Genomic DNA, 13,840 nt, shown 5'->3' on the forward strand with positions numbered 1-13,840 from the left:
TGAAGAATTTGAGATTTTAATTATGACTTTTTTTTAATTTTTTTAGTTATAACTCATCAAGTATAAAATTATGTTATTTTCTTTTGTAACTATAAGATGTATATGGTATATATACCATTTGAGGGGTAAGTACCATAGTCTTTCCCCTTTTAGTGGGGGAAATGGGATCACTGTTGTGCCTCAATTTGAAGTGTATTATAGGCTTATTTTTATAATCTAAACAGTTCATTTTGTAGGGTTTGTTGAGTGTTTTATGCCTACCAAAAATCATATTAATCGGATATCAATAACTATATGATCGATAACTAAAAAAATAAACAATAAATTTTTCTTTTGAGAAATAGCATAAAAAATAAACAATAAGTTTTTCTTTACTTTTTTGCACGTTTTTTCATAATAAACCCAAAAATAAATCACTTTCCAAAATAGGCCTAAGTTCAATCATTTTGTCTTTTATTTTTTGATTTTTTTCCATATACATAGCACAACTAATTTAGGCTTCTATACGAAAAATTATCACATATGTCTGCTCTATATTCTACGTGGTATGTCCTTGTAATTCTATTGACTACATATCTACTATTTCCTATTTTTTCTCTTATGTATTATATAAAGCAAGGGATTTTTCTTGATAAATCCATTTTGGAGTTGTTATAACCCATTAGGTCCACAAAAAATATTATAACCTGATTAGTCTCATATACTTTTCTTTTTATTCTATAAGGTCCATTTTGCTAATTTTATATTTGTACCTGGACTATTATGCCCTTATATATATATATATATATATATTGTGTTAATACACATAACACGTTGCCTCTTTTTTCGTTGATTCAATATTGGTAGTTTCTATCTTTATCATCATTTTAATTCAGATGGATACGTTTCTATTTTGCATGCTTGTTCGAAGGCTTTGATGTGCTAGGGTTTCATTGTTGCTGTTGTAGTATGGTTCGGTGATTTTCGAGTGAAGACGACAAATTGGACGGTGTTCAGTTTTCACATTTTCTGGAGTATAACTAGTTCAAATCAGTTGTTTTTTAGTTACAGGACGATTGTAGGATTGCATGATTAATGTTAGTATAATTTTGATTATGAATACATGTTCAGTTTATGTTTTGATTCGTATGATGGATCAGATGCTCTATTTTTTTATTTATGTGGATCGGATGCTTTGTTTGTTTAATTATATGCATTTTACGTGGTCCCGTAGATGGGAGGTCATTCAGATTATTTGAAGAATGTGGATTTTCCCATTTTACTTCGTTGTTTGCGTAATGAGGCTCTGTGTGGGTGATATAATTCAGAGTATATGTATCAATGTGAATGTGCACATCTTGTTAATATTATGTGAAGAATATGGATATTCTCATTTTACTTTGATGTTTGCGTAATGAGGCTCTGTGTTGGTGATATAATTCAGAGTATATGTATCAATGTGAATGTGCACATCTTGTTAATATTATGTGAAAAATGTGGATGTTCTTATTTTACTTTGATGTTTGCTCAATGAGGCTCTGTGTGGGTGATATAATTCAGAGTATATGTATCAATGTGAATGTTCACATCTTGTTAATGTGAAGTTATAGAGGGTTGCTTGCATGTTGTGTACTGTCACCTTAATGTGGTGGTGTCATTTTGATATTGTTAAATGTTTTATGTTGTGTAAAGATAGTAGTGATAGTTTTCATTATGGATTTAGCACTTGCACTATACACATAGGCATCTAATTTTGCACAATGTAAATTTTCATATCGTTTTGGATTATTGTTATTTGTTGTATTGTTGTGTTTTTACAGAAGATGGATACCTTTATGATGTTGGTGTGTACATATGGTTGCAGTACAACTATAATAAATATTACCCGCGCATTGTGTTATTCGCATTTGATGGAGTGTTTGTGTGAAAAATGGGTTGAGTTGTCTGCTGGTTCTATTTCATTGTTCTGTCGGCTACCTGGGATTAATAGGTGTGATTTAGACAATGAGGAAGAATTTCAGAAAATGTTATTGCTTGCTAAATTAATGGGGGTACAACATGTAGAAGTTGTCGTTGAGTTGAAAAGTGATATTGGTCAGTCGAGTAGCTCTAGTCACTGCGTGTGGGGGGTGAGGAAGAAATTGATGCACTACGGAGATTTTGCCATCATAAGGAGAAGGTGTTATTGTCAACCTCTTGGGCAAATGGTATTACGCATATGGGACAATGGTTTGTTGGAGGTGCACAAGAACTTCGTGATGTTTTATGTAAGTATGCCATCTAATGTAGGTTTCAGTTTATGTATGTCAAGAACGAGACAACAAGGGTTACTGTTGTGTGTGTGATGCGTGAGGAAAGAGGCTGCTTGTGGGCTATACATTATAGAGCACAACGAGCAAATAGTTTTTTCTACCTCAAGAGTTTTAGTGATGTGCATAATTGTGGTACAGATGTCCGAACATCGAAGAATGCACGAGTTAGTTCTGATTTGGTGTTGAGTACCATATCTGAAATTGTGAGGGACAAGCCGTTGACTCGGCTATGTGAGGTAATAACTATTTTGAAGAGGGATTGTGGGCTAGATATGAGTTACCACGTGGTATGGTTGGGCGTGGAGAAAGCAAATGCTGTTATTCATGGTGATCACTCATTATCGTTTGACCAGTTGCAGTGGTATTGAGATGCTGTGATGCGTTACAATCTGAGGAGTTATGTCAATATTAACTATAATGCGAATAGTCAACAGTTTTGTCGTTTCTTTGTATCATTCGCTGCGTGTATGTCTGGGTTCAATTCTTGTCGGCCTTTATTATTCCTAGATGGAACATTCCTCAAAGGAAAGTACAAAGGTCAGCTACTTGCGGCAACGGTGAAAAATGGAAAAAATGTTTAGTATTTTTTTTAGCTGTCTATTTATGTAAATATTCACATTAAGCGGCATAGTGTGGAGATATGACAGACGATTACACAGTGTGTTCCACATTTACACTGGTGTCAATGTTTACATTAATACAAATTGATGTGAACAACAACATAATATGAGTGATTTAGAAATTAACACTGATGTGAACATTCATATTAGTATACACTGATGTGAAAATGTTAGTTTATCCATTAATGGACATTAATGTGAATGTTCACATCATTGATGTTTACGAATCCAAATCCAAAAACAATAATAGTAACAGGGCAATGTAGATATAAACATCCACATGACCTGTTTCCTTTGTATTGTTTTTTATTCACTTTGGAATATTGTGAACAGTTGTTTAATGGTGTTGTGTTGTAGATCTATTTCCTGTTGCATTTGCGATTGTTGATTCAGAGACCACGGCCAATTGGTCATGGTTCTTGCACGAACTTGGGAAGGTTGTCGATGGTAAGCACCTGATTACTTTTATTTCGGATCGTAATCTTAGTCTGTTAGAATCTATGCCAAAGGTGTTCCCATCGACTCGCCACAGCTATTGCTTACAACACTTGAAGAGCAATTTAAGAGACCGGATGAAAGGAATTGATAATGGATTTAGGGATCGCCTAGTTAGTAGTTTGAGTGGCTGTACTTACGAGCCAACTGTGGTAGGGTTCCATGAAAAGCTTGCGAAATTAAAAGAGGAGGGTAAACAACGAGCACACAATTTTTTCAAGGACTTAGCACCTGAGCACTGGGCAAATTCATACTTCAGGTAATAGTAGTTTCCTAATGCATTCCATTTCTCAAGCTTAGAATGGTAGCGATGTGAATTTTCATTTATGTTTTGTGGCAATGTGAAATTTCATATTCAGTTTCGAAGAAATTAAATTCCGTATTGTACAATGTTTGTGATGTTGTGCAGGGGCATGCGTTATGAGGAGATGACATTCAATATGGCGAAGTTATTTAATAATTGGATTAAGAAGCACGCAATCTTCCTATCACTCAAATGATGGACACAATTCGCACGCAGTTGATGAGGCAAATGTCTGCACGGCGTGACCAAGCAAACAAATTGAATGAGCTTATTTGTCCTACATTTGAAACAATGCTTATGCATTCGTTCAACGACAGTAGGTCTTGGCAAGTTAGCAAAGCCAATGAGGATGTATTTGAAGTTCATTCGATACCATCTGTTACAGTTGATATTGCAAGGCGTACATGTTCTTGCTTCAAATGGCGAATCAACCAATTCTCATGTGATCATGCTGTGATTGCTATTCAAAAGAGTCGCTACAATCTCAATGATTATGTGGAACATTATTTTCATGTAGACACATATCGTGCAGCCTATTCGGGTGCCATATTCCATATAACATCGGTGGAAAAGCCGCCTTTTGATCCCACGAACTTCATTATATACCCGCCAACTGTGAAAAGACCACCCGGAAGGCCGAAAAAGAATAGAATCCCATCAAAGGGTGAGAAACTGAAGCAAATAAGGTGCAGGAGATGTGATAAGTTAGGAAGCCATAATCTGAAATCATGCAAGGAGCCGATATAGGATGTACATTTTTCATTTCAACATTGTGTTTTACATTGGATTCTTATATTGATTTTTGAAATAAGATTGTGTTGTATTGGCAAACATTGTGTTGTAATAAGATTACGTTGTATTGGCAAGCAGAATAATGGTTTGGCAAACTTAGTATTTGATTTGTGTTTTTTCTTTTTCTTTTTGGGTATGAAACTGATATTTTGTTAAAGTTTTAATGATGAATACATGATGTGGACATTCACACTTGCGTAAACGAATCATATTATGTGAAAAGTCGCACATGGGTTTAACTTTTTTACATTATTGTTGTCAATGTTGACATGAATGTAAACTGTGATATGAACTTTCGCATGCATAGAGATTAACATGGGGTGAATATTCACAACTGTTATGAATAAGAACAAATGTGAATATTCATACGTGTATGTCATTCGTAATGATGTCATGTAGACAATGTGTACATTCATGCACAAAATGTGTATTACAGAAAAATCGGGTTCAAAAAATTGCATAAATTATGCTCATCACAACACAGCAATATGAATATCATAAGTGAATATGAACATTCACATCAGTGTTGCAACTGTGAACATTTACATCTATAAAACATTAGTGCATATGAATATCATAAGTGAATGTTCACATTTGGCAGAGAAGAATAACATTCACAACTATTATGAATAAGAACAAATGTGACAATTCACACATGTGTATGAGATCCGTAATGATGTCATGTAGACATTCTTGCAGAAAATATGTGTACTATAGAACAATCTGGTTCAAACAATCGCATAAATTATGCCAACCACAACACAGCAGTATGAATATTATAAGTGAATATGAACATTCAGATCAGTGTTGCAACTGTGAACATTCAGATCTATAAAACATTAGTGTATATGAATATCATAAGTGAATGTTCACATTTGGCAGAAAAGAATAACATTCACAACTGTTATGAATAAGAACAAATGTGAATATTCACACATGTGTATGTGATCCGTAATGATGTCATGTAGACAAAGTATACATACCTGCACAAAATATGTGTATTATAGAACAATAGAGTTCAAACAATCGCATAAACTACACTCATAACAACACAACAGTATGAATATCATAAGTGAATATGAGCATTCACATCAGTGGTACAACTGTGAACATTTACATCTGTAAAACATAACAACACCAAAGGTAGATCAAAATTCACAGGTGGCTTTTTCCCATTAATAGATGTTGTATCATTGTTTTACAATCAGTTGTTGTGTCAAAATGTCAAAGCAATTGATATTAACATTCATATCGAGTGTTGGTCAGTTTGTAGGTGGACACCCCCACCTATAGGTTTTAATGACGCTCTGATTTCTTATGATTCAAAAAACTATGTACTAACAAATCTCGTAGTCCACACCATTCAGAACTAATGAGGCTGCCCACAGTTTCTTCATGGTATATGTACGCCCGCATGATGTAACATATTGCAGGTCCGCAGTCCATTCTATAAATGCAAAATGGTTTTGATTAGCAGTTGACATGTATGTTTGCATCATGATTATAGAGGATTTGTAAAAAATGTAGTGAGGCTTACGAGTCGTCGCGCTGCCGAGGACAGACATCAACTGATATGATTGGTTGTGATGGATATTGGCCTACTAACTTAGTGCATAGCGGTGATGACTGGCCAATAACGTGCACAACGTTCTCGATGTACTTCCTCTGTGTAGGGAATTTCAAATTAGGCACCAACAAACAGATGTGTGTGTACATTCATTTAACGCATAACAACAAGTCATATTTGTGTACAAAAAGAGTCACTTACAACTTCCTGTGCTTGGTCGATATGTGGGTCATGTATGCCTGTCCTTGGCCGCAATGAGTTGTAATGCCTCCACAAATTATCTTTAGCATCATACACAACTATCGTCTAGTAGAAGTCATGGTGCAATGGGAATAATAGGTATCTCTCTCCTTGGTAGTTTTTGACATGTGCATCAATGTGTTTATTCCTTTTGCGAGGATGGTACTCTCGTATCACTTTCTGTACACATTGGACAAATAATTAATGGACTGTGAAGTTTCACATTCACATTAGGAAAAATGGAATGATAGATTTTACCAAGCATATGCTCGTGAAGATGAATGATGCTTCATCTGAAGTTGGGTTGACCACCGCTTGTTGTTCATGTAATAATTCGACATATGCATCTATGAGCTGCACAAACATAGGGTCATATTATATTATTTGTGGTGAGTGAACAATGTGTGTTTGTGGCTGTGGGTGTGTGTGTGTGTCTCTGTGGGTATATGCATGAAAAGTAAATCATCTTCGTAATGGCATACATTGCTGTGTATCGATTCCTCCTTGATAAGGTTCACAATGTCAGCAAAATACACGTGTAGACTTCAAGTCTCCTTTCCACACAAGCAGTCTGTGCATTTTAAACAAACCAATGTGAATATTAACATTGCAAAGTTTTAAACAAATCAAATAAATAAACATAGTGGTGAATATTGACAATTATGGAATGTGAATGTTGACATTAGATGTTTGTACATTCACTTACTCATCGCCTCCACTCTTTTGTAAAGTCTGGACCTTTTGCTTGTCTTGTTTGGATATCTTGCTCCAGACTTTGAACTTGTTGCTCAATGTTAATTTTTTTGGGTGCTTCGCTGGTGGGTGTTTGTCCACATCTTCAACCATTTCAACTGTATGGGGCTGTTTTTGGCCAGGTAAGTCTGGGTACTGGAAGTCAGGCAAGCGATGTTCTTTTCGATCTTTTTCCTTTATACACTTCACCCTAGAAGGTGGGCTGAGATTGTGTTACATTGGGCTAGGGGGTTGCTTCTGTGCCTCAGCCTGTGTGACAATGTGGACTGACTGGTCATCATAAAGGTCCTGAAGAATTGTTTTCTCGCATTCTAAGTCGATGGCCAACTGCATTAAGCGCTTAATTTCTTTATCCTTCTGCTCCATGCACTTTTTTATTTCGGTATTCATGTTGGGTGGGCTTGACTGGTTGAACAATTTATGTTCAAGATCAGCTATGACTCTTGCCCTTAACTCCCATGAGAATTGAAGGTGTTTGTATTTTGCTTCCCATTGCATTATGATGCTACAAGCCTTTCGATTTTATTTGATAAGCACATCAATGAAATCAGGTTGGTTTGTGTTTGCTATGACAATAGCTCTCACATCATGTGGGCTACTAAACGGAATCTGAATGTCCTCATTACTGTCCTTTAGCTCAACTCCATCCCGAGAAAATTGGGAGTTGCTGCCATTGTGTTGTTTTTTCTTGATGTCAGATAGGTTGGGAGATGTTGTGGCTGGTTCATAAATTTTAGGCTCCACCTTCAATGTTGTACGCCTGAACTTTTGTAATTCTATTGGGGTTGCAAAGAGTTCGCCAGCATTAACCTGAAATGAAAAAGTTATGTTACTTAACGTATATATTTGGGTGGTGTTATAATGTGAATGTTTTGATCAATAGTTGAAGGTTCTACCTCATTAAAACCAATATCAGCCAAAGAGGTGGTTTTCATCTTCTTTTGTAAAGCAGTCAGATCCCACTTGACACAACGAGGAAAGGCATTGGGCTTGTGTGGTTGTAGGATGGTTGTGTGCTCACACAACCAATACTTCAATAAAACAACAAACACATATGTTATTTAGCATTTGCATAGTAATGTCAACATATGTGAACATTAATAACAGTGGCACTATTGCGAACATTCACAGTAGAATATCATGAGTGAATATGAACATTCACATCAGTGGTATAGATGTGAACATTCACATCTGTGAAACATAAGTGCATATGGACATTCACATCAGTGGTACAGATGTGAATGTTCACAGTTGGCTTAGATGAACAACACTGAAGGACGTATGGGTGTTATCATTTGACAACATGGGTACTTACCATCAATAACATGACACAGCCGGTGACTTCTGTCGGCTTTTTGTCGTTTTGGGAAATGGAGGATGTCAACGTTGTTCTAATTTGCTTAACCCAATCATATTCTTGCATGCTTTCCAATGGGACCATATGTGCGTAGTAGCCCCATCTTATTGTCTCGCCGCTTGTTGAGAAAAAAAGTTTTTGGCAAGCATACATGCAGACTAGTCGGGCGACTTCTTCGTTTTCATCTTTCTTTTTGTCTTTCAATGCCTCAGTCAAAAGGGTGCGTATCCATTTTGAAGTCAACCGGCTAACATTTTGCACATTTTGTTTATAATGCCAGTCTTTGGTTTCGCACCATATGATATGTCCATCGGCTTGATGCCACAGTCCACACCAAAAATCAGCTTGATGTCGTTGTCGTGTATGTTCATCTTCTTCTCCCCAATGTAGAAGGCATCTTTTAAAGTTTTGTACATTTGTAGGACATGCACAACAACATCATCGTACTTCATGCATTTGTCAAGGTCGATCTCATTGTTTCTCAATGCATCTAACAAATGCCAAAAAGGTGTTTGTTGCAGGCAGCCAAGCTGTGCTTATGTGAATTTGGTGCTTTTCATTAATTTCACCAGTCCGATCATGTTAGATATGTAGTTCACACGCCGCATGTCAACATTGCTGCTAGTATTTGCTTGTGGGCTTTCTTCCTTGACATGGTACTCATCTCTTTTTCTCTATGAGGTTTTCTTCTGTGCAAGATCTGCAAAATGGAGCATTTAAAAAAAATTAAGTCAAGGCTCATGTGATTAGCATCGTGGAACAGATGTGAACATTCACAGCATTGCCACTGATGTGCGTGTTCACAGTTGTGTGCATGGGTGTGAATGACCACAGTTTGTGTATGGATGTGAATATCCACATCTGTACATGGATGTGTATGTTGACTATGTCAGCACAAACACAATGTACATATTGTGTGAGTGTGTAAAAATCAATGTATTTTTATACAACCATGAACAACATTCAAGAACAAGTGGATGTTAACACAAACATATAAAAGGATGTTGTGACAGTCCTAATTCGTATGGCAATGCACATTCTTACTACAATCATGCAATGCCAATCTTATAGAACAACCTCAAAATTGAAATACAATTTGAAACATGGGATAAAAAAGTGATATATTTCCTCTAAACACAGTGGTTAATATTCACAAAGTGTCTAATTAATTTACACATGTAATGAATGTTCACAACATAATTATGTATCACAACAACATCTAACACAAGGAACTTTAAATGTGAATGTTCACTACGGTTAATAACAACAATTTGATAGAGTGGGGGAAAGATAGTGCTAATATTTGCAGGGACTTCATTTCATGCCATTTTCATGTAAAATAATCAAGAATTGAAGGTTCAACTTATTGGATCACCATTAACAGCCAACAATACCAACAAGGCAAACATTCACAAAAGGGGGAAAAAAATCTACAATATTACAAAATAATGATTGGCCAAACATTTTCAATCCATGTGAATGTTCACATCATTGAACAACAACACCAATAATATCCAGAATAATTTGATTATCCAAACATTTTCAATCAATGTGAATGTTCACAACTTTCAACAACAACAACAAAAACAATTTGATTTGGCTAACATCTTTCCAAACCATTTGAATGTTCACAGTTGTGAACACAACATAATGGCAACTGTAATGTTTTTGATTGAAAAAATCAATATAATTAGGGATTATTATTGAGGGGTTCAAATTAAAGGTTAGGGTATGAATAATATGGATTCCTATATATTGTACGAATAGAAACAGGGGATATTTGTGAAAATTCACAATGTTGTTTGTTGAAAAAGAGATTTAGGGTTTAAATACACGAATGAGTAGAATGCTTACATTTTTTGCCCATTTCGACGGTTGCGTTGTCACAAATAGTCGTCGAAGGTGATTTTGACGAAGATAGACCTTACAGATGTTCAACAATGGTGATTCCACGATTTCAGCGACCGACGGTGGAGGGACGATGAAGAAGATGATGAGACGATGCAACGATAGAACAAAGACAATCTTCTGGGCGTTAAAGCGATATGGAATACGGATTGGGATTTCTGGAATGGTAGAGATACTGTGCGTGATTTCCTGCGCAAGAATAGAGGGGAAGAGAGACGGTTATTAGATTCAAAGAGACACTGCTGGAAAACAGACTTTTAGTAGCGTTTAAAAAATGCCGCTATGAGTGCCAAAAACGCCGCCAATTCCTTTTGCGACGCTTAGCACCAAACACCGAGGACGTGGCCGTCGCTATAGCTTTGTGGCGTTTTAAAAACGTCGTGATATTAGTATTAAAAACGCCGCCAAATATCCTACTAAACACACCTGACGATATTTAGCGACGTTTTTCTTTTTTTAAAAATATGACCGTTAGTAGGTAGGGTTTAAAAGGCGCCATCATATATCTTCTTTTTTTTTTTTTTTTGAAATTGTGCTAATTTTATTTGATTGAACTAAAAAAATACCTGTAATGAAACATTAATTCACTTTCTCATTCAATTAATATCCAATCACCATTACCCACAAAATTAACATATTCAAAATCTAAAAATCATGTCTTAACATTAACCACAAACTAATATATATCCAAAAATCATGTCTTAACATTAACCACAAACTAACATATATCCAAAAATCATGTCTTAGCATTAAATTTGTAGTATTCACTGGTCTACATGCCTGCATCAAAACATAAACTCCAATCAGATTCACCAAAATAAACACAAATTAAAGAATTTGTACCAAATACTTATAAACAGTACTTGAAGAAGCACTAACAAAAAGATTTTATCACATACCAAGAAGCACTAACAAGAAGATTTTATGCATAAGTGATCACATAAATATGGGAGAAATTTATAAGTACAATTGAGAGAAATCAGAAGAATGACGACCAAGAGTTACCTAAGATGGCAAAGAAATTAGATGTGAAAACTGCGGAAGGGTCTCGAGTAACACCAAAACCTGAAAATGGGCTTCAAATTATCACTAAAATACTAACTACAAAATCCTCAAGCTCTTTGAATGTATACACCTAACATGGACAGGGACGAAGGGAACCCACTGCGAATGCAATATCACTGAGCTCAATAACTGCCACTGTCAGAAGTAAAGGTGTGGCCTGCCAAAAATGATTGATGCCCATTAAAAGTCAATTTAAACTATAATTTAACACAATCAATGGCCTTTAAATTTCTGTGCAATAAAAGAAGTCATCTGCTGATCCAGAGAGAATTTTGAAGTCCTTCCATGCAATTAAAAATTATCTCTTATTAAGTATGTTGAATAGATGATGCAGGAAAGTTGCAAAAATATTGCGCTAAGATAAACCCATCAACGACTTACTTTCCACACACCATCCTGAATGGTTATGAATCGATTTCCGTCATAGTTAGCTGCAATATCAAGAAAGAATGATAGCAGATGAGGATCTTAAGCTACAAAATAAGCAATGCGTACTAAAAAATGAATAGGTAAATTAAACCATTAACCACCAGTCAAATGATATTTGGAGTGAAAAGACCCCAAAGATGGCTTAGAGACACAAACATAGGATTAACACAATAATAACTAACTTTTCTCAAATGGTTTGATTCTAATATTCCACCCTTCATCCAGTTAATTTTCCTTCCCTTGGCAGGCTTGTCATACCTGCAACATGCGAAGACTTGTCATAACTTGACAAGAGAAAAAAATTTCTCAAACCATACTAGTTGGAAAATTCCATCCGATGTTAAGACATCTCCGGTAATAGCAATTTCAAGTACTCAAATCTGCATACATACCCATCAATAAAATCAAAAGAGCCCTTAAATTGTTCCGGAAGATTGAGAAGAGAGGAGTCTGCGAAAGGAAATCTCCCTTGGTAGGCAATGTTATGGATGCCAAAAACAACCTGCCATCATTTGTCAGTACTAGTGTTAAACCCCAACAAATAGTCCTTGTCATTTGGCTAAAATTCTTCTGTTTTAATTTTATTCTTTGCCTAAAATTCTTAACGACGTAATTGAGCAATCTTACTCTGGCATTCTTGTAGATCCCCATAGGCTTGTACTTGGTCTTCAAATAACATGGAAGAAGAGAAGTGTGCCAATCATTGGCAATGAAGACAACATCCTCCCCTGCATTTATGTAAAACAATGATATACCACAGGTGGTCATTATGTAAAACAAACAAGAACATAGATGATTGACTCGTGTTGAATGCAAAACCATGTAAATTTGGAGCACAATGCCAACCTTTTGCCTTGACAGCCCATCGACCGATTACTTCTCTAATATATAATGAGCAATGATATACAAAAAATATATATATATATTCCTACCAAGCACTATGGTTTATAATTTCAAAAAATTTCACTGCCACAGCATTTTTAGTGAGTTTTCAGTATAAAATTTCTGCTTGACAATCATTTTCCATATATAATATAGTAGGAAGTTACGACAAAACAACTGCACTTTTTTATTTTGAATCAAGTGTTCACAGAATGAAAATCATTCATGGAATTATGGGCTTGAAACTACAGGTTGCATCAAATAACTTACTTGGCACAATATACTGAATCGAATTTGGTTGTCCTGGTAATCCTCCCCTGTCTTAGGCCCATAGATCTTAGATCCAGTTTTACCCCAAACCTTTGAAAGTTCAGAAATTCAAGCATCAGAACTAAAATCAAGCTGACTATTACAGCTAAAGTATATATAGTATACCAAATGCTTTAATGGGATTCCAAGAAAGTTTGCATTCTTGAATCTCATTCCTATACCTATGATACAATGGGACCTAAGGTCGTGTTTGGTTCATGAATTTGATAAGGAAGGAGAAAAAGAAAATGCAATGAAAACCATTACTCCTTATTTGGTTACAATAGAAAACAAGGAAAAGAAATGCAACTAATATATAAATATTGTATTTTTTCATCATCTTCACCATTAACATACACTCGTGATATCATTCATTATCAATTAGCTCACTTCATTGTTTTCTCCATTATACTTATTTTTCAAACTCAAAATATTCTTGACTTTAAAGATTTAGACTTTATAACATTGAAATCAATTAGTTTTGAAGATTTGCACATCATAGATGATACTAAGATGGTTGGTTCCAATATAAACATTGAAAACGTTGATTTGAACATTGAAAATGTTAATTTATGACTTACATTTATCTCGTTCGTATATTGGAAAAATGAGTTTGTTCATCATATTTAGATAATCAAAATTGAACTTTTACACAATGTTTGATTATTTATATTTAAATAAAATAATTTTGTTCAAATTATTAAGATTGACCAAATATTAAATGCTCATACATAAAAAAATGAACATTTTAAGTTAGTTCGGTTAAAATGAATTAAACTTTTATTCATTGTTAAGATATAAATGTTTAAACACATTAAGTTTGTTCAA

General features: G+C 35.1%; 1 protein-coding gene across 2 annotated transcripts; it reads right to left on the minus strand.

Moving 5' to 3' along the window:
* Window positions 1-5,646: 5,646 nt before the first annotated feature.
* Window positions 5,647-13,106, minus strand: LOC114307607 (granule-bound starch synthase 1, chloroplastic/amyloplastic-like). Of its 2 annotated transcripts, none has more exons than XM_082867254.1 (14): window positions 12,974-13,106; window positions 12,449-12,549; window positions 12,214-12,323; window positions 12,004-12,079; window positions 11,774-11,823; window positions 10,274-11,549; window positions 8,378-9,119; window positions 7,959-8,093; window positions 7,016-7,872; window positions 6,792-6,880; window positions 6,568-6,663; window positions 6,271-6,489; window positions 6,040-6,167; window positions 5,647-5,949 (listed from the first exon to the last, which is right to left on the minus strand). In XM_082867254.1, exons 7-9 carry the CDS (start codon window positions 8,570-8,572, stop codon window positions 7,585-7,587), a joined length of 618 nt encoding a protein of 205 aa, XP_082723380.1. In that variant the 5' UTR covers window positions 8,573-9,119; window positions 10,274-11,549; window positions 11,774-11,823; window positions 12,004-12,079; window positions 12,214-12,323; window positions 12,449-12,549; window positions 12,974-13,106; the 3' UTR covers window positions 5,647-5,949; window positions 6,040-6,167; window positions 6,271-6,489; window positions 6,568-6,663; window positions 6,792-6,880; window positions 7,016-7,584. Both variants share the same exon structure in this region, with proteins under 2 accessions (XP_082723380.1, XP_082723381.1).
* Between the last annotated feature and the right edge of the window lie 734 nt (window positions 13,107-13,840).

This window comes from Camellia sinensis, chromosome 4 (assembly GCF_055761805.1).
Source record: "Camellia sinensis isolate YWXY chromosome 4, ASM5576180v1, whole genome shotgun sequence".
Classification (NCBI taxonomy): Eukaryota; Viridiplantae; Streptophyta; class Magnoliopsida; order Ericales; family Theaceae; genus Camellia; species Camellia sinensis.

Coding starts and splice junctions, on each gene's coding strand:
- LOC114307607 (XM_082867254.1), bottom strand. CDS start 8,572: ATGTATGCTTGCCAAAAACTTTTTTTCTCAACAAGCGGCGAGACAATA. Junction 8,094..8,377: donor GCTGTGTCATGTTATTGATG/GTAAGTACCCAT, acceptor GTTTTATTGAAG/TATTGGTTGTGTGAGCACAC. Junction 7,873..7,958: donor CTGATATTGGTTTTAATGAG/GTAGAACCTTCA, acceptor TTTTCATTTCAG/GTTAATGCTGGCGAACTCTT.